Raw genomic sequence first — 20,264 nt, 5'->3', positions numbered from 1 at the left:
TAAGTCGTATAACAGTAAATAATAATAGATCAGAGAAGAAAGACATTGTCTAGGACCAAAAGATTCAAAAGGTTCCTGAGGGAAATGGGATTTGAGCTGGGACTTAAAGGAAGGATAAAATTTAGAAAAATGGTGGAAGGAAGGGAGGTAAAAACATGTGTCAATCTGGCATTTGGGTGATAACAAGAGAAAAATGATGAAAGAAGACTGAGGTTTATGATGAGGAAGTTGCAGGAGACCTGTGAAGTCCTTGAATACCAGAATAAGGAATTTAAACCTGACCCTTGGACAAATAGCATTTTTAGATTATTCTCGCAGAGGAAATACAGGACTGACTTGACAAAAGAAAGACTGAGAGCGGGGAGACCAAGATGGGGATATTGCAGTCATACAAAGTGTAAGAGCCTGGGTGAGTGTAGCGATAGCAACAGAAGACAAGGGACAACATCAGGAAACATAGGTATAAGGAATCAATAAGACGGTGACTAACAAGATTTAGGAGAGGATTCAAAGTGACTCTCGGAATTCAGGACCGGGAAATTGGGAACGTTATTCAATTATTCATTGGGTATTAAGCACACATTATGGCCAGGACCTATGCTAGGTGTTGGGAAAAGAAGACTTATATGACACAGAGGGTTTTGTTGTTTGTTTGTTTTTTTAAGATTACACCTGAGCTAACATCTGCTGCCAATCTTCTTTTTTTCTTCTTCTCCCCAAAGCCCCCCAGTACATAGTTGTATATTGTAGTTGAAGGTCCTTCTTTTTGTGCTATGTGGGACGCCGCCTCAGCATGGTTTGATGAGCTGTACCATGTCTGTACCCGAGATTGGAACCGGCGAGACCCTGGGCCGCTGAAGGAGAGTGCACGAACTTAACCACTCGGCCACTGGGCCAGCCCCTGACACAGAGTTTACAGTCTCCCTAGAGACAGTCATATGAACACAAAAGTGCAATATTGTTATAGATGCTGTGATAGAAGTCTGGGCAAGTGCAGTGGGAGTCCAGAGAAGGGAACAGAATGAGATTTAACCTGAACAGGCATCAGAAGGAGCTACTAGGAATAGCAAGATCCCATGGAACTGAAGTTGTAGATTCTGGAGACATTCACATACTAGAAGGAGGATAAGTGAAATCAGGTATGTAAAGGCACTCTGTAAACTGTGATGTTAAAATGTTAGCTATTTTTACACTTTACCAGAAGCTTGTGAATAGATGAACTATTAGGGAGGAGCATAGAAGAAGAAAGGTAGAGATTGAAATTGAGCCGTATAGAAAAACCCATAGTTTTTCCTAACCCGTAGGCTTAGGAAAAAGGAGGCTCCAATAGAGGAGAAAGAAAAAATAGCTATTAGGAATACAAGTGGAGAACCAGGAATGCATGGCATAGTAGAGGCTAGGGAGAAAAAGAGTTTCAAAGGAGAAGATATGGTTGTTAGGGAGTCAAAAGCAGTAGGGAGGTTGCTTGGGAGAAACATAAGAGAAAGTCCATTGAATTCAACAAGCCACAGGAGATCTTTGGTGAGTCTAGAGAAAGAAGATTAAAACCAGATTACAAGGTGGAAAAGAAAAGAGGTAGCCTGAACCCTTTCTGTTCAAAGAAGTGTTTGTGCCAGAACCCAGGAGGCCAAACAGGATAGAGCAGGCCCAGACTGAAAATTTGGCTTGGTGGACATCTGTGCAAGATTGGCCAGATGCCAAATGCAAACAGGGCAGGTAGGAAGAGCAGGTAGGAATGGTTCAGAAGTCAGAAAGGAGCCAGGAATCAGACTAGAAGACTAATGGTATCCTGTCAGAGAATCGGGACAGCAAAAGATAATCGGCTATGGAAGCCAGCAGCTAAAAGGGAAGCAGGAATGTATCCAGATGACACTGTGGAACCTACATTGCTAGAAAATGCCTGGCACAAAGTAGATATCCATTAAACATTTGTTGAATTAATGGATGCTGTCACAAATAATAACATATGATGCCACATGGAAAGAGCATGAATTTGGAATCAGACCTTAATTCATATCCTAGCCCACTTATTCATTCTATAAATATTTATTATATATGCCTGGAGTATACAAGACCGTAAGGATCCAAAAATAAAAAAGACAGCTCTTGACTTCAACAACTCACAGTGATTGACAGAGTCAGAAAGAAACAGACAATTGCTCTGCAATGTGATAAGTGCTATGACAAATGTGTGTGCAGAGGTATAGCTCTAACCCAAAGGCTCCCAGAGGTGATCTGCTGTGCTCAAGCCTGAAGGGCCAAGAGGATCAGGAGGGCCAAGGGAGGAGGTATGCAGCAATTCCAACCAGACAGAATAACAAGGGCAGATATTCAGAGGTGAGTGAGCACAGCTTGTTCAGGAAACTCTAAATGCTTAAGCACATTTAGAGCCAAAGTGTGATGTGTTAGGTCACGGGAGAGAAGTGGCCTTGGAATAGATGAGGCCAGAGTGATAAATAGGGGCCAGATCACAAAGGACTTTGTGTGACATGCTAAAGAAATTGGATTTTATCCTGAAGGTGATGAGAAGCAAATGAGGAATTTTAAGCAGGGGAGAGACATGATCATATTTGCATTTTAGAAATAGCAACAGCATGGAGGATGGGTTGGAAGGAGATGAGGCTGGTTGTAGGGAGAATAATTTAATAGGCTCCTGCATAATAAGTGGAAAATGATAAGAATCTGAACTCAGCTAAGAGGTAGTGAGCATGTAGGGGTCAGGAGATAGGAGGGACATGGCATAGCAACTGATCATTTCTATGGAGGGAGTGAAAGGAAGCTAGGTGACTACCCAGGTTTTGGCTTGACATCTGGGACAGGGTGGTAGTGGAGAGGAAGGAAAGGAAGAGGGTAAGAGAATGAATATGTATCAACTTCCTTCCATGTTGCAACCACTGTGTAAGAAACTTTACATATATTACTTTATTTAATCTTCACAACAAACCTGGCTAGTGGGTGTTATTAACCTCCCCTTTCTAGATAAGAAAACTGGAGTTCAGAGAGCTTAACCCACCAGGCCACAACCAACACAGATGTTTTTCAGATCCTGGCCCTGAACAGGCATGTTGGAAGAGGGCAGGGACATCAGTTAACTCTGAAAGCCCATACACCATGGATGCTAGGGGCATCCTGCAGCAGAACCCAGGCTCAGTCTGCCCTCTTGGGAGATACCCTGAGGCTGGGGGAGCATTTCTGTATATAGAAGAGCAATCTCAGAGAGGTGTGTCCCCAAGGCAAACCCATCTCAAAGAATTGCAAGGTAGATTTCTCCATGAAGAACAAGGCTCAGGGCAATCCTGGGCCCCAGGTGAAGGGTCAGCCCTGCACCAGAGCATCTTTCCTCCAGCCTGAACTCCTCCCTAAGTATTCAAAACTGATCTAGGGAGAGGAAGTCGGCCTCACTTCCCTGGCCTGGGATTGGCCCAGCCTGATGATATCTGACTCACATCAAGCTGGGTCTCAGTGATGTCAAATAATTAGGGAAGGAGCAAAAAAAGTAATGCAGCTAGCAAGAGCCAGCACCAGAATTTGACCTAAGTCTGTATGACTCCAGAGCCCATGCTCTTTCCACCTTCTTGTGTTGGGATAGGCACCAAGTTAGGTAATATGGGAGAAATTAGATTGTGGAAGGGTGGCAATGACTTCCATTTTATTTTATTTTTTCCAGTTTTATTGAAGTATAATTGACATATGACATTGTATAAGTTTAAGGTATACAACACAATGGTTTGCTGTATGTACATATTGTGAAGTGATTTACCTCATATGACTACAAATTTTTTTCCTCGTAATAAAAATTTTTAAGATCTACTCTCTTAGCAACTTTCAAACATACAGAACAGTACTGTTAACTGTATTACACGTTGCATATTACCTCCTCAGAACTTATTTATCGTATAACTGGGAGCTTGTACCTTTTGACCACCTTCCCTCAATTACTCTCCATTCACCCTCCACATCTGGCAACCACAATCTGATCTCTTTTCTATGAGGTTGGGCTGTTTTTAGATTCCACGTATAAGTGAGATCATACAGTATTTGTCTTTCTATGTCTGATATTTCACTTAGCATAATGCCCTCAAGGTCCATCCATGTTGTCACAAATGGCAGGATTTCCTTCTTTTTTATGACTGAATAGTATTCCATTCAATAGATAGACAGACAGACAGATCTCACATCTTCTTTATCCATTCATCCACTGACGGACACTTAGGTTGTTTCCATATCTTGGCTATTGTAAATAATGCTGCAATAAACATGGGGGTGTGGATATCTCTTTGACACAGTGATTTCCTTTCCTTCGGATATATACTCAGAGTGGAATTGCTGGATCATATGGTAGTTGTATGTTCAACTTTTTGAGGAACCTCCATACTGTTTTCCTTAGTGGTTATACCAATTTACACTCCGACCAACAGTGCACAAGAGTTCCCTTTTCTCCACATCCTTGCCAGCATTTATCTCTTGTCTTTTCAATGACAGCCATCCTAACATGTGTGAGGTGATTTCTCATTGTGGTTTTGATTTGCATTTCCCTGATGATTAGTAATATTGAGCACCTTTTCATGTACCTGTTGGCCATCTGAATATCTTCTTTGGGAAAATGTCTATTCAGGCCCTTTGCCCAGTTTTCAAATTCTATTGTTTATTTTTTTGCTGTTGAGTTATATGAGTTCCTTACGTATTTTGAATATTAACCCCTTATCTGATGTGTGATTTGCAAATATTTTCTCCCATTCTGTAGGCTGCCTTTTCATTTTGGTTGATCATTTCTTTTTCTGTGATTTTAGTTTGATGTAGTCCCACTTGTTTATTTTTTATTTTGTTGCTTGTGCTTTGGGTATCATAGAGCTCCATTTTAGACAGACTGAATTTGAGATGCCTATGTGATATCCAAATGAAGTCATCTAATAAACAGTTTGGTATATTGATCCTTGTACAAATTATTTCAACTCTCTGAGCCTTAGTTTTCTCACCTGTAAAATGATGATGTTACTTATCAGGTTAACACAGGTAAGGATTCTTACACAGTACTCCACTCATATTGGGCACTCAATAAGAATAAATTAATTAAGCAATTAATACCTGTAATAATACATATAATCTTTACCATACAATTTAGAGTTTAATTATATATCTCCTTTTAAGAACTGGAGTTCAATTTATTTATGCAGTCTCCATAATTATACAGTAAATTCCTTGGTAACAGGGACCCTCTATTTTCTCCCTCCTTATAGTGCCTTGTCACAGAGTAGGCACTTAATAGCTTATTCCTAGAGTAAGTTGGCAACCATGGAAGTGGATAGGGGCCCAAGGATGGATGACCCTGTTCTCCTCCTGTAGTCTCTCTCCCAGTTGGTGATGCCACCATCCACTCAATCACCCATGCTAGAAAACTGGAGTCGTCTTTAACTCCTCTTCCTCTTTCTCAACCCAGACATTCTAGTAGTCACCAAGTTCCAATTATTTCACAACCCATGTATTTCTCAAAACCCTCTCCTCCTCTAATCCTGCCACTATCCTAGCTCAGGCTTAATCTTCTCTCACCTACATTATGGCAATAGCTTTCTAACTGGTCACTTTGCCTCCAGTCCTGCTCTCTCAAATCCATCTTCCAAACAGCCAGCAGCGTAAGATAGCTAGAATAAGACAGATCTATCTAGAATAGATCTGACCATGTCATTTCCCAGCTTACCCTTTAAAAGCTTCCTGATAGCTTCAGGCTGCTTAGTCTGGCACATGAGGTCTACAATGGACTGGTCCTGCCTACATCTCAGCCTCAAACCCCATCTCTCTGACTTCTCTCTTCCCACTCCCAGACTGAAATGTTATGCTCCAACAAGAGAGGCCTGTTTGTGGTTCTACCATATCCACTTTTTTGTATCTCGCTTCTTGAACCTCTCAGGTTGCACCCTCTGCCTGAGTTGCCTTTTATTTTTCACCTGGTTAACTCATTATCCTTTAAAAATCAACTCAGTTGTCACTCGTCCAGGGAGCATTCCCTGCCCCCTGCTCAACATCCCTTTGCCAAAGCAGCATTAGGTGCCCCTTTCCTGGGGTCCCATAATGCTCTGTGCATAGCACCATCATTGATCTATATCTATATTGGCTATATTTCTATTTAAAGGTCTGTCTCCCCCACTAGTACATTTAAACTCCCTGAGGGCAGGAGACCATCTTATTCATCTTTTTATATGTGTTTTTGTCTAACACATAGTAGGTTCTCAGTCAATATTTGTTGATTGAATGAATTAGTATGAATTCTCAGAGTCACACTTAAGCAAAGATACCAACAGATGCGTACACGTAAATATGCTCACCATCTTCCAGGGACCAGATCTAAGCACCTGTGCTCACTAGAACTCAGCTTCTTTCAAAATGCAATAAGTTATGCATAGTTGTATGTTGTACCACTTAAGACTAAGGGTTCCACCAACTCATTCTGGGAACCTAAACAAGGTTCCTGTTAACTCAATCTCTTCTCTTTGTCTCTGTCTCTCCCTGTGTGTGTTTATGACTCTAGCCTGCACTTGGGTTTTTAACTCATTTTTAGAGCAGCATTAACTGTAATTTAACTCTTAATTGATGAAGCAGAATACATAACAGCCCCCCCCCCCCCCGCCTATAAAAAAGGAAAAAAGAAAAATGCTTATTTCTAGTGGGAGAAGACTGTGTGAGTGCAGAAACAGCAAACCCCCAGGGAGATCTGCAGTGAGAAGGACCCTACAAATTGGAAGACTGTGACTTTGCCTTTATTCCAGTGTGCGTGGGATCAGATTTATCCAAATAGACGTATCCAACATATCGCTCATGCCCAAAACATCCAAATAGCTTTTGAAATTACTTTTTCTGTTCATAAATGTTGGGAGAGTATATATATGTATTTTTACACTTGCAAAAATGTTCTTCAGTGTCAATGGAGCACTAGACAACCCCAGTGAAGATCCTACTTCTGATTCTCAAACTTATTAACTAGAAGTCCTTTGTCTTGGCTCCAGACAGGACCAGAGACATAATTTTCAGGGCCCACTGAAGTATGAAAATGCAAAGCCCTTTGTTCAAAAATCATTAAGAATTTCAAAACGGCAACAGCAGGCATTAACCAAGCCCAAGACCCCTCTGAGCAGAGGATGTTATGTGACTGCACAAGTCACGCGCCCACAAAGCCAGCTCTGGCTCCAGTCCCCAAATCAATCTCAACCACCTCTAATTGATTAGAGGCCTCTCTGATTTAATTCTCAGCCCTTCCAAATTCTCAGAAGTTGGACCTCTTCTAGCTCTGTGTGTATGTTCTTAATTAGATCCCATCTCTTTTGAAGAGCTTTCGTTTTGGGGGCATCATACAATTGTTACATATATTCTTTTCCTATTGACTTCCTGCAAGTGAAAAAGCTGGCTCTGTCTCACCCTCTCTCTTCCCAGCTTGTCCAGGATCCATGTACAGAGAAGGCTGCAGATCTAGCCTAAAGCTCAGCAGCAAGGAAAATCTCCATGGGTCTAATAAGGAGCAGTTTCTAATGGGTCATGAGGTCCCCACCCACCAGAGTCCCTCCCCATGTGCCAGCAACCAGCACCATGGGCATTCTGGGAAAACCTCCTACCCAGGCCTTTGCCCTGGGTCCAGAGGCCGTGCCCTATCTAGGTGGTCACTGAGGACAAGTGGAGGCCACACACAGCAGAAGTTCTGTTTTCCAGGTACCAAGGGTCATAATCCCAAACTCCAAACGCCAGCAGCTCCCGAGATCAAGGGGAAAGCAGAAGCAGAGTGAGAGTTTGGGGAGAGGAATCCCATACCAGATTCTGTGGCCTGCAGGTGACATGCTGCCTAAGAGGAGCAGGTAGGAAATCTGTTGGGGACCAGAGACTAAAAGTAATAAAGTACAGGGCTGGCCCGGTGGTGCAGCGGTTAAGTGCGCACCTTCCGCTTTGGCGGCCTGGGGTTCACTGGTTCAGATCCCAGGTGCGGACATGGCACCACTTGGCACACTATGCTGTGGTAGGCGTCCCACATATAAAGTAAAGGAAGATGGGCACGGATGTTAGCTCAGGGCCAGTCTTCCTCAGCAAAAAAGAGGAGGATTGGCAGCAGTTAGCTCAGGGCTAATCTTCCTCAAAAAAAAAAAAAAAAAAAAATGCAATGAAGTACAGATATCAGGCCCGGGGCAGGGTTGGGAAGAAGCTCTATAGAAGGGGGAGAAGTGGGTCAGGGGTGGCCCAGAGCTGACTGCTAACCCCTCCTACATTCAGGGGCCTGTGACAGCCACCCCAACATCTGAAGCCATGGCCAGTGAGGAAGATGAGCCTAGGAACTGCGTGGTATGCGGGGACCGAGCTACAGGCTATCACTTCCATGCCCTGACTTGTGAGGGCTGCAAGGGTTTCTTCAGGTGAGAGCCTCCTCCCCAAGAGAAACAACCTCCCCAGTGGCCCGCCAGGCAGGCTTTAAGCCCTGGCACATGCCCAAGCTCGTTCAACTATATTACCCCTGCATCCTAGAGCCTAACTACCCTGGAGCTAGCATGTTCCATCTTGCCAGCCTCAATACTGTATAAATAGAGGGAAAGTGTTTGCCCTATGGACACAACCCCTTAGTCAAGAGTACCTGATATGTACTCACTACCCACGGAGCTCCAGGCTAGTACCGTGTCAACAAGGCTTTTCTGAGTGACCCTGGCCCTCCATGGAAATGCCTGAGATGTGTCGTACCCTATCCACCCTTAGGAACTTTTGGGCAAAGCTCAGATTAGCCCTTGTCACCATAGATTCTTTTAGACTATGTCATCTCAGCCCCTCACATACCCACTGTTCACTGCCATCTCCAACTCTCACAATTCTACCTCTCACAGACGAACAGTCAACAAAAAAACTGGTCTCACCTGCCCCTTTGCTGGAAGCTGTAACGTCAGCAAGGCCCAGAGGCGCCACTGCCCAGCCTGCAGGTTGCAGAAGTGCCTAAATGCTGGCATGAAGAAGGACAGTGAGTTAGCCCCCACGATCCCAAGAATTCACTATGTCTCTCTGCCCTTGTTCCCACAGCATATTCTCCACACAGTGGACAGCTTTTTGAAACAAGTCAGATGATGTCGCTCTTCTGTTCAAAACCTCCAATGGCTCCTCCTCTCTCTTATGGTCCCTGATCTCCTGGTCTAGCTCCCCCATACCACTTCTCTGATTTTATTTCCTACTCTTTTCCCCTTGCTCAATCCTTCCCAGCCACACTGACTTCAATGCCACCTCAAACACACCAAGCACACTCTCCTCAGGACTTTCACATTCGCACCTGCCATTCCCTCTACCAGGAACACCCTTCCCCTAGATATCCATCCCGCTTGCTCTTCCTCTTCTTTTTTTTTTTCTTTTTCTGCTTTTTCTCCCCAAATCCCCCCAGTACCTAGTTGTATATATTTTGTTGTGGGTCCTTCTAGTTGTGGCATGTGGGACGCTGCCTCAGCGTGGCCTGACGAGCAGTGCCATGTCCGCGCCCAGGATCCGAACCAGCGAAACTCTGGGCCACCCAAGCAGAGCGCGCAAACTTAACCAGTCGGCCACGGGGCCGGCCCCTTGCTCTTTCTCTACTTTCTCTCAAGTATAGTGATTGTCATATAGGTACTTAATAATTGTTGAATTAATTATTTAATGCTTTTTCTCTGTGCCAGGTAATTAGGCTATGCTCCCAACAGATAATGTAACTAGGGCTCACAGAAGTCAACCTGCCCAAGTCCACTCAGCTAAAAAGTTGTAGAGTCAGTATTCAAACTTCTGTCTGACTCCCAAACCCTTGCTTTTTCCATGACATCACACTGCATTTCAATATGGAGTGGTGAAAGGGAAACTGAGAGAGTCAAAAAATCTTGGTTTGAAGTCAATCTACATCACTTAAGTATTTTGTGACCTTGGACCTATCACTGGAATCTCAGCCTGTTTACATTTCTGAAAAATATGGATAATAACACCTGCCCTGTCTACCCATAGGATTGTTTCATCCTGCCAGATTTAACCTCAGAAGCTTTGAAATTACAATGCTATGCAAATATAAGGTGATGTTTTAGGTATGAAGAGCCCTCCCTCTTCAGTGTTCCCCCAGAAGCCAAACCTCTCCTTAACACTATTTGCACTTTATTCTCCACCCTTGCCTTCTCTCCCACAGTGCTTTGTTTTCTGCTGCAGTGCCTCACAGGTTGGGGAAAGTGCACAGGAATCCCCTACCACCTGGAGCCTCTGGGACTTCAGCCAAGCCCAAGGAGGACTCAGGAACTCTCCTCGGTCCCTGCATCCCTCATTGTGCAGGCGGTCTGAGGAGTCCCAGACCAGAGGCTGGCAGAGGACGGTGCCCTCTGCTGGTCTCAATAGCTTTGTCATATCTCTTGCCTGGGCACAGTGATCCTGTCGTCAGAAGCCCTGGCATTGCGGCGAGCAAAGCAGGCCCAGCGACGGGCACAGCAAGCACCTACGCAGCTGAGTAAGGAGCAGAAAGAGCTAGTCCAGATCCTCCTGGGGGCCCACAACCGCCACATGGGCACCATGTTTGAGCAGTTTGTACAGTTCAGGGTGAGCACTTACAGGATTTGGGCTGGAATGTGACCAAAAGGGTGCCCAAGGAGGCTGGCATGAGGGAGGGGGCTGTGTACCATGCACCAATACAGAGCACAGGACTTCTCCAGAATCCCAGCCTAGGCAGGCTCCTCAGCCCAGAACCCTTCCAAGATAAGGCTGGCAAGTCCTAAAGGAGATCCCTAGGACCAGGGCCTCAGACTCAGGCTCTCATCTCTGCAGCCTCCAGCTCATCTGTTCATCCATCACCAAGGCTTGCCCACCCTGGTCCCTGTACTGCCTCTGCTCACGCACTTTGCAGACATCAACACTTTCATGGTACAGCAAGTCATCAAGTTCACCAAGGATCTACCCCTCTTCCGGTGAGTGACATTCCCTTCCCTTTCAAGGAAAAAACGCTCCAGTAAATTGCAACCCCTCCCCACCACCAAAAAAAAAAGTCACTGACCAAACAAATCCATCCCTCAGCCTTTCCAAGCACCAGGTCTTGAATTCTCAACTTTCTTTCTAAGTATCTCAGTCAGAACTGGGAGTTCCTTACCCTCTCTGAAGTTCAGGCTAGAGTCTAAAGTGCCCTTGTTCACTGCTCCCCACAGGTCCTTGCCCATGGAGGACCAGATCTCCCTTCTCAAGGGAGCAGCTCTAGAAATCTGTCAGATCGCACTCAATACCACTTTCTGTCTCCAAACCCAAAACTTTCTCTGTGGACCTCTTCGCTACACAATAGAAGATGGAGCCCGTGGTGAGATGATGCTAGAACAGTAGAGGGCATGTGTCCTTGTCATATGGTATGTGGCAAGGTGACCTGAAGGCTCCTAAGCCTAGTATCTCCCACAGTGGGGTTCCAGGAAGAATTTTTAGAGTTGTTCTTTCACTTCCATGGGACACTGCGGCGGCTGCAGCTCCAGGTGCCCGAGTATGTGCTCATGGCTGCCATGGCCCTCTTCTCTCCTGGTGAGCATCCCCCCAAAGCCCAGAAGCTTTTGTTCCACCACGTCTGCCCAAACTCTCAGCTCCTTGAATCCATCCATCCCAGGCCATTTAGTCTTCAAACCCGTGGAATGGGTCTATCCCAGCCCCTGCAGCACAGTGCAGGCCCACCCCCAGCCCCTACCTTGTCCTTCCCCTGCTCCCTATCTTACAGACCGGCCTGGGATTACCAGGAGGGAAGAGATTGATCAGGTCCAAGAGGAGATGGCACTGACTCTGCACAGCTACATCAACGGCCAGCAGCCAAGGCCCCGGGATCGGTACAGTGGGAGAGTGGGGGCTTGGAGGCTGCACTAGGGCAAGAAGGGGTCGGGGAAATACTGAGCTCAGGATGAATACTTTTACTGTCCTTTCCTTTGGGGAACCAGGTCCCTTGGGGGTCTAGTCCTTCCCTCCCATCTCATATGGTTCCAGCATCCAAATTGCTTCTACTGCTGTTTCATCTCACTTTTTCCAGATTTTTTTATTTAGTAGATGCAAAGTAGTAGCTCACAGGCTCTGTATAATAGCATTCCTGAGATTGATGACATCCATCGCCTCACCAATTCAACTTCTCCAGACTAAAGCAGCCTTTCGGGAGTCTTGCTCATTCTTCCCTTCGTCCTTCCCCTCCTCTCCATTGGGTCAGTTCCTTTAATTTTTCATTCCCCTCGAGGTTATGGTCATTCACAGTTTCATGGCCAAAGCCAATCCCTGGCCCAACAGCCCATGATCTCTCCAGGCTCTGAGGTCTGCTCCACTTCTTCTCCTGCTCATTTCTCAATGAGCCAGTTTGGTCAGAGAGGGATGCTTTATACCATAGAACACACCCACCTTCTAGAACCTGCTCTAGAAGGCCAGACCCACACAGTTACGTTCTGGCCAAGTCTGAAGCTCTCTTCACACTTGGCCCTAAGAGCTCTGGGTTCAAGAAAAACTGGGCATGGTGAGATAAGACAATGTTAGACAGAGGCTCCCCTGGGGACCTTTGGAACTTTTGATAAATTTGTTATATCAGAGCATGATTTTCTTTAGTGTTCAAACCTAGCTTCACTGACGGGTAGTTCAGGGGATCAGGGCCACAGGACAAGACTCTCAGCTGCCTTATTTTCTTCCTCTTTCCCTGGTGACCCCAATACTTCCTCCAAGGTTTCTGTATGCGAAGCTGCTGGGCCTGTTGGCTGAGCTCCGGAGCCTTAACAATGCATACGGGTACCAAATCCAGCACATCCGGGGACTGTCCGCCATGATGCCACTGCTCCAGGAAATCTGCAGCTGAAGCCGTAGCTCACCTCCTTCCCCAGCCCATCTGAACACACTGGACTGGAAAGGGGGAAATGCTGGGACCAGAGGTTGGGATGAGTAGAAAGGAAGCCCAGTGGTTGCAATGAAAGACTAAAGTAATAACTGCCTCTTCATGCAGTCATCGGGGGAGAGAGGGTGACCTTGGGGACAAAGTTGTTCTCTGGAAGCACAGAAGATGGGGAAGGAGGAAGCCTCAGGGCTAAGAGGTAAAGAAGCTCCTTCTGGGAATGGGTGGGCCCCACTTTCTGAGGTCAAAGATTTAGCCCTTCAGCCCTTCTTTCCCAGTCTTGGGAGTCTTAGGAAAACAAAATGGGGAGGTAATCCCATGCCGAATTTTCTGCTCTGAAGAGGAAGAGGCTAGGAGCTTTAATCCATAGGGAGAATGAAGAAGGGGGGAGTGAGGAGAGACAATTCACCCAGACATACCCCTTAATCCTTCTCCTTTAGTCTTTAGAGCCACAAGAGCATGGGAAGATGATACCGGGCTGGTGGCAGAGGTGGGAGCCTCAAACCACTGCCTCATCAGCTGCCCCTGTGACAGCTCCAGTTCTGAGGAGGGCATGGTCCTGTCCCCCACTCTGCTCCTGGGACCTAGAGGTGACCCAGCAAGGTGGGCTCTGGAAAGAGGCCTAGTCTCTGGCCCTAGGGCACCTGACTCAGAGATTCCACTGCTGTGGTGGCTGACTCTGGGACAACCTCAGCCCACAGTGATGCTGAAGCCACAATGGAATCTGTTACGCCAGTGGTTGAGGAAGGCTCCGAGGGCTAGAGTGACGGGCAGCGGGGGCATCTTCTTCTCCAGCACAGCACCCACACACCAGTTACTATCCACCAAGCCTGTTGGGGAAGAAAATAGAGATTAGGTTACTTAACAGGGCTTGGAGAAAGGGGTCAGCAGAAGTAGGCGGAGCTTCCCCCCTTCCGTCCCTCCCAATCCTTCAGTACCTGACTGTCATCTCAATAACCCTCACCTCTAAACACCATGTTGGCCTGGGGCAGAGTCAGGTGGTAACCAAAGGAGAAGGTTGTGTCTTGTAGCCTTGTGTTCGCCTCAAACTCCACTCCAACCTGAACCTGAGAAGCATGGGCAAGGATGGGAGAGGGATCTGTCTCAGCAAAGACTACAGGAGTCCTGACAGGGAATCAGCAGAATGAAGGCATGCAAGGAACGTATGCGTAGTATGGATAGGAAGAATAGCAGGGCCTGTGGAGGCCTGAGGGCAGGCAAAAGTTCATGACTGACTTGTGGGGTGGGAGACAGCATCGGTAGTCTCACCTGTTCATTTGCCCTGTGGTAATAACTTGCATGGGCCCCACCTGATCCCACATTCAACGTAGCTACCCAGTGTACAGCTGTAAAGACCAAAGTACGGGAGAAAAGGAGCATTATTGTAGTAGGACACAGGCTAAGAACCCAGCCAAGTCCAGAATTTCCCCTCTCCATTACTATTCCTCCTCACCCCATACCAGAGTACTTCCCAGCCAGGGTCAAGATGGCCCCCTCTTCGCCTGGCCGCCGGTGATAAACTAGCTCTCCTCCTAGCACCAGCCGATGAGTGAGGCTCTGCAGGAAGTGAGCGACCATGATCACTGTAGGGGAGTGGGGAAACATGGAGTCAGTCACAGAAACAATACCCAGGCCATCTCCTTCACCTCAAGAAGCCCCCACCCCAGCCGGCCCAAGTTTTTTCTAATCCCTGAACTGTACAGACAACAAAGAGGCATAGGCAACATTAGCAAGTGTGCAGCCAAGATAAAAAGAACCCTGTCCCGATTCCTCACCTGATTCCCCAATCAGGTCAGGATTTCCTAGGGTCAGAGTGGCTGTGTAGTCATCTCCCCGATACTCGCCATCAAACTGCCAAGTCAGGAACTTGGCCTGCTGCGTCTGGGTAGGGAGAGCAAGAAGTAAGATCTCCCTTCCTTTTTATCATCACTATTGCCTCTGCTTGTCTCCCTGGAGTCCCCAGAGCAGGGCACTCATGGAGGAGAAAGAGGAAATGCTTTAGAGGATGAAGGCAGGAGCCATGGGTCACCTGGAAGACAGCCTTGGCTCGCAGTCGCTCTGCCAAGAGGAGCAGGACCTGGGCGTTGAGGCTGCCGCTGCTGTCCATATCCCCTACCACTGTGGGGAACACCTGTTGAAGAGCGTAGACAGTAAGACCGAGCTGGGCGGCACCACTCAGCCTAAATCCAAATACAGGATTTCTTTAACAGCATCCAGCGCCCCCTAGTGGAGCCACAAAGACAAACTCCTACTGAGCACACAGAAATGTTTCCCCACCCTCTCCCATTCAGACGAAACACAGAGAAGCAGGTGTCCTGCCCATTCTTCCCCATAACACACACATTTTTCTCCTCCTCTGGACCTGTGTCCCAGGTGAGCTCTTAGGGAGATGACCCAGGTATGTGAAGCCCTCACCTCCGTGGGGCTAAGTTGCCAGTCCCCGGCATAGGCTGCATGGAGGTGGTAGCCGGGCAAGCCCAGAGCACTCATGTGCACGGTGTGAGCCACCTGAAGAAAGAGAAGTCAATGGAGGAGAGAGCATTCCTGCTCCATTTCAATCCCCCATCCCACCCTTCATCTTCTCCCCATCCAGAAGGCCTTTTAAGAATCCCAAATGTTCAAACATATACAGATTAAAAGCAACAAGTCCCACAGGCAAGGGAATTAAAGAGAGCCCCTCATCCTCCCTCACTTGTCCCATATAGCCTGGCTAAGGAGAAGAGGATCCAGGGACAGGCAGGGAGGAATAGTAAGGAGGGGCCAGAGAAGTGGGAGCACCTGGAAATGGCTGCTCAGAACCTTGTTGACAACGAGCTTCACTCCCTCCATCTGTGCTGGGAATACATCTGAAGGGGGTGGAGGGGAGGGGAAGGGAAGGAATAAGCACAGACAAGGAACCCCTACCCCCAAGAAATAGTCTCCCCTTTCAATCCCATAGAAAGCGCTTTGGAGGAACTGACCTCCTTTCAAGTCCTGTATTGAAATGCTCCACTTCATTCTGGCACCTGATCCTCCCTGAGGCTGGATGCCCGGACTGTGATCTCCCCTTTCCTACTCCCATCACTAGACACCCAGCGTTCAAGACCCTCCCCTCCTCTGCCTCTTCAACTTGAGAGGCTCAAATGCCAAGTTCTCACCTTTGCATAGCCGGTGCAGCTCATCGAAGCTCCCAGGGTTGGGCAGAGGTTCCTCTCGACGCGGACTCCGGCGGGGCAAAGCCCCCATCGGTGCCAGGCCCAACGTGTTCCCCATTTCAGTACAGAAGACAGGGGATGGGCCGGGGTTAGCCTGGGAAAGGACGCTATTGCTCCCGCTATCCCCCACGGGCCCCACCCCCCATCATCCGGCTCCCCAGTCCCAGAAACTTCCACATTGTCCGACGCTAGACCTGGAACAGGAAGAGTCGGGGAAGAGGGCACCGATGGGGAGAGTGAACCCCAGTCACACTCCCATCCCATCGTTAATCCTTCACCCCCACCTGTCACCCCTGTTCCCTCCCCCACTCTCTAATCCTAGCTCCCACCACAGACCTCACTCAGCTTCCTAATCTTTCTGCACTTCATTCCTGGGCCCCTAGCTGAGGCTTGCAATGGAGCAGTAGCCCTTACCGTCTCAAACCATCATGCTACCGCTTTTCCCCCGGCACACCCCGGTCATCTTGATGGGGGCAGCCATCTTGAGTAATGGCAGAACTGCAGCTTCACGCTGCATTCCCAGCGTGGTCATTAACGCCATCTTGGAACCGGGCAAAAAAAGATATCAAAGACCCGACCCTCCCTTGATTGGGCCCCGCCCAATCGGTAAAAAAAAGCTGCCTCCATCTCCCAGGGGCCAATGGAAGAGGAGGAAGCAAACTAGCGGCAGACCTTACGTCCACAGAGCTCTAACCCCAGCACTGCAGAGGCAGGCGGGACTTGATTGGAAGCTCCTTAGCTTTACTGTAGTAGATGGCCTTAGATCGCCGGCCTCTCCAAGGTCAGGAAAAACCTGTGAGCATACAAGACACTAGAGGGAGCATCTTGGTGCTTGGGCCACTGAGGCTCTATCCACCATATAGCCTGGAGACTTGCTTTTTGCGCAGAGTGGCAGAGGAAACGACTGTGAAGACTTCTTTGGAACCCTGGTTCATGTCGTTCCTAGGCTCTCCCTCCCCCAATCTCTCCCCAACTCCCTTCCCGCACCTCCACCGCCGCACTCCCCTCCCCTCCCCCGCCACGAACCCCTGAGAACTTCTCACAGCCCTCCACCGTACACCACAGCACACAGTACACTTCCAAACGAGTACTACTCACGAGTACAGCTCTCCCTAGGACATGGACCCACGCCTCCCTCCTAGAGGTCTACACCTCTCAAAGTTAGCCCTCTTGTCCTTTTGGTGGAATGGGAATGGGTGTGAGAGTCTAGGGTAGAGGAGCGGGCGCTGCAGCCTAAGTTCTAGCACAACTATTCACTGAAACATCTGCCCTCTGCCTCTTAATCCTTCCTTCCCTCATTCCCCAGGCAGAGTTGCCAAATGAAATCCAGGAATATGGACTCCCGCCCCCAAATGTGCTCCACTCCAGAGCGGGAAACAAGTCGAAACAGTGCCCTTCAAGTACTAAGCGCTCCACAGGGGAATAAGTCAAGTTGGAATAAGATTTCTTGGGCTCTGGTCATCTCCCTCACTAGCCCTCACATCTCCACCCCCATCTCTCAGGAATGTTCTATATACACTTTGATGGCAAAAGAGTGAAGATACAAATACTTCTGATATCTATTTAGCTGATTTCACACACACGCTTGGGCCTGGGGAATGTACCTCTGCCCTCCCTCACAATCAGGGCTGGGGCCTTGGTCAGAGGGATGCTATGGTCTCTGCTAGCTCATATTGGCTGACCACCACCTAGAACTGATAAGGCGATTTAATCACCTGGGACCTTCAACCTTTGTTCCTGGTGGAAGCCTCTCATTCACCTCTTCTTCTGCCAGAGCCCTCCAATTGGAAAGGGGAGGGCAGAGGCTGCTTTCCAAATTTGTTTTATTGGGGGTAGGGTGTACTGATTGATCAGTACTCAGGAGGATCATTCTGGGCTCTCATGTTTTCTCTGCCATCTCATTACATATTAACTCAAAAAGGGACAAAGTCAATCAATCCTGTCCTCTGACCCTAATCCTTGTTCTCTCAACCCTCATCCCCATCGTCCCTGCCCCTGATTTCAACTCCTTTCTCCTTTCTTCTGTTCCCCAATACCTCTCTGCCAAGTTGCAGTGAAGGGGGTAGGGTTGCAGAGATGAAATACACCCATAATGGGACAAAGATACCAAGGGCTGAGGGCTTGATACATCAGAGTTTTCCAGAGAAAAACTAGGAATCCTGCTTCCTGCAGCAGTCAAATTCAAGGACTGCTAGCCCCGGACCCCAAAAGAATGAGTCTCAAGTAGGCCTGAAATATCCCTCCTTGGCCTGCATGAAGCCCTCCCTGCCTCCCACCCGTCACAAGTACCCTGCATGCTTGTCCTCTCCTCCCCCACTTCTCTAACGTGTTTACTCCAACATGGCCTCTGCCCCACCTGGCCCCTCCACAGTCCTTATCACCTGACAGAGGAGTAGGGAAGCAGACTGGTATATAGCCCCTGCCTCCCCAGCCAGGCCAGGCGCAGACAGCAAGGACAGAAACGCTGAGAAGGTAGGATAAGGGAGTAAGAGGTGTGGGCAGCATTCGAAGAAGACCAGGTTTTAATTGTGGGAAGGGAGGGAAGCAAGTTGGAGTGGGAACCTAGGTAGGGGTCCCTGGGGAGGGGCTGAAGCCCATTCAGCTTCAGTGTTCTCCCCCTCCCCAACTGTTCCCAGGCCACCTTCCCCACCATTACCACCATGAAGCTGCTTGCAGTGACTGTGCTATTCCTCACCATCTGCAGCCTTGAAGGTGGGTGTGACATGGAGAGGGGTCCCAGGGGAGAGAAGGTGCTGGGGGTCCTAGCTACTCATCTGTCTATGCTCCCGTGCCCGGGTCTGGCGACAAAGGGGATCAAAAGGAAGATCCTTCCTTCTCTAAAGCCCAGAAAGCCCCCCAAAGACCTGGAGCTGGATACCTGTTTGGGGAGGGGGCTGAGAGCTCTGGCTGGGTACTGGCAGAGGTATGGCAGGAGGCCAGGACTCATTGCTGGGGACCCATCTGCAAAGCCTTGTGTGTGTGTATGTTTCTGTGTGTGTGCAGGTGCTTTGGTTCGGAGACAGGCGGAAGAGTCGTGTCTGCAGAATCTGGCCTCTCGGTACCTCCAGACCGTGACCGACTATGGCAAGGACCTGGTGGAGAAGGCCAAGGCCCCAGAGCTCCAGGCTCAGGCCAAGTAAGTCTCAAAGGAAGCGGGTCAGGGACAGGGGGCTGTAGAGAGAAAGAAGGGAAGATGGGAGATTCCACAGAAGACTGAGCTTGGGGGTGAGGTTTAGGGAGGATGAGGTTTAAATTGGAGAGAAAAATTCCTTCATCACCCCACAGATCCCACCGACCTCTTGGACACAAAGGGACAGCAGGAACTGGGCTTTGAGATTCTTTCTAGAGTCTGTTCCTCTGCCCAGTGGAGGGCTTGCCTCTCCTCCTAGGAGCTTTGCCATGCCAGGATGGAGCAGGCACTAGAGTTTGGGGACTTGGGTCTCACTTTCCACCACCAAAACCCTGCCAGTGCCTAGGATCTCTCACACTGACCTCTAATCCCTCACATATCCAGGGCTTACTTTGAGAAGACACAGGAGCAGCTGACACCCTTGGTCAAGAAGATTGGAAATGATCTGCTTAACTTCTTCAGCCATTTCATAGAACTCAAAACACAGCCTGCCACCAAGTGAGGTGTCCAGACCATTGTCTTCCATCCCCAGCAGACCCCTAGAACAGCCACTGGCCAGGCCTAGAGCCCCTCTCCCTACCCGCTCCTTGTTTTCTACAATAAATTTTGAAGAAGTCAAGTTGTGAGCCTGGTGTGTTTGGAGATTGGGAGAAGTTGGGCTAGTGGGGGAGGAGTAGGAGGGAGGACAAAGAGAAATCTGTGTCTAATAGGAGAGGGGTTTTGGTGTGAAGGGGTGGAGATAGGGTTGAAGAGACAAATGATGGAAACGACAGGGTGGAGGTGCCTGCAATTCCTCTCCAAATCCAGAGAATCTCCTGCAGGCCTGGGAACCGCTCTGCAGTGGAGGCTAAAGAGCCTTTGCATTGGACATGGAACCGTGAAAGGCATGAAAGATTCATGAACTGAGTGCCTAGACTCCTGGAGGTCACAGGAAATAAGGGCACCCGTTAGAATTTCCTCTTGATTATTCTATGAAGAGGAGAAAGCTTCCAAAAAATGAACCCAGAAGTGTCATTTAAGACCCTCCCTTCCCTTCTGAGCCGGGGGAACACTGTGCTTCCCCCCATCTGACAATAAAAGACATGGATTCACTGTTCTCCCCAAAAAT

General features: G+C 48.3%; 3 protein-coding genes across 6 annotated transcripts; 2 read left to right on the top strand and 1 right to left on the bottom strand.

The window, feature by feature from the left end:
* The first annotated feature begins 7,599 nt into the window (after positions 1–7,599).
* On the top strand, positions 7,600–12,927 carry NR1I3 (nuclear receptor subfamily 1 group I member 3). Its single transcript, XM_008533868.2, has 9 exons — positions 7,600–7,838; positions 8,248–8,387; positions 8,847–8,977; positions 10,379–10,548; positions 10,774–10,913; positions 11,148–11,293; positions 11,389–11,505; positions 11,696–11,801; positions 12,670–12,927. The coding sequence occupies exons 2-9, from the start codon at positions 8,281–8,283 to the stop codon at positions 12,797–12,799; spliced, it is 1,047 nt and encodes a 348-aa protein (XP_008532090.1). The 5' UTR covers positions 7,600–7,838; positions 8,248–8,280; the 3' UTR covers positions 12,800–12,927.
* Positions 11,979–16,777, bottom strand: TOMM40L (translocase of outer mitochondrial membrane 40 like). 4 transcript variants are annotated; one of them, XM_008533871.2, is made up of 10 exons: positions 16,441–16,777; positions 15,970–16,220; positions 15,611–15,678; positions 15,248–15,340; positions 14,862–14,963; positions 14,608–14,713; positions 14,293–14,415; positions 14,102–14,178; positions 13,797–13,899; positions 11,979–13,662 (listed from the first exon to the last, which is right to left on the bottom strand). In XM_008533871.2, exons 2-10 carry the CDS (start codon positions 16,082–16,084, stop codon positions 13,523–13,525), a joined length of 927 nt encoding a protein of 308 aa, XP_008532093.1. In that variant the 5' UTR covers positions 16,085–16,220; positions 16,441–16,777; the 3' UTR covers positions 11,979–13,522. The 4 variants fall into 4 exon arrangements, with proteins under 4 accessions (XP_008532093.1, XP_008532095.1, XP_070464473.1 ...); XM_008533873.2 differs by having other exon boundaries at positions 15,970–16,120; positions 16,441–16,590; XM_070608372.1 differs by lacking the exon at positions 15,611–15,678 and having other exon boundaries at positions 15,970–16,120; positions 16,441–16,579.
* A 1,203-nt stretch (positions 16,778–17,980) lies between these two features.
* Positions 17,981–19,775, top strand: APOA2 (apolipoprotein A2). The gene is made up of 4 exons (XM_008533866.2): positions 17,981–18,498; positions 18,663–18,738; positions 19,030–19,162; positions 19,541–19,775. The coding sequence occupies exons 2-4, from the start codon at positions 18,687–18,689 to the stop codon at positions 19,656–19,658; spliced, it is 303 nt and encodes a 100-aa protein (XP_008532088.1). The 5' UTR covers positions 17,981–18,498; positions 18,663–18,686; the 3' UTR covers positions 19,659–19,775.
* The last annotated feature ends 489 nt before the right edge of the window (positions 19,776–20,264 follow it).

Source organism: Equus przewalskii, unplaced genomic scaffold, assembly GCF_037783145.1.
Source record: "Equus przewalskii isolate Varuska unplaced genomic scaffold, EquPr2 ChrUn-6, whole genome shotgun sequence".
In the NCBI taxonomy this organism is placed as follows: Eukaryota; Metazoa; Chordata; class Mammalia; order Perissodactyla; family Equidae; genus Equus; species Equus przewalskii.
This window is presented reverse-complemented; position numbering and strand designations above follow the sequence as displayed.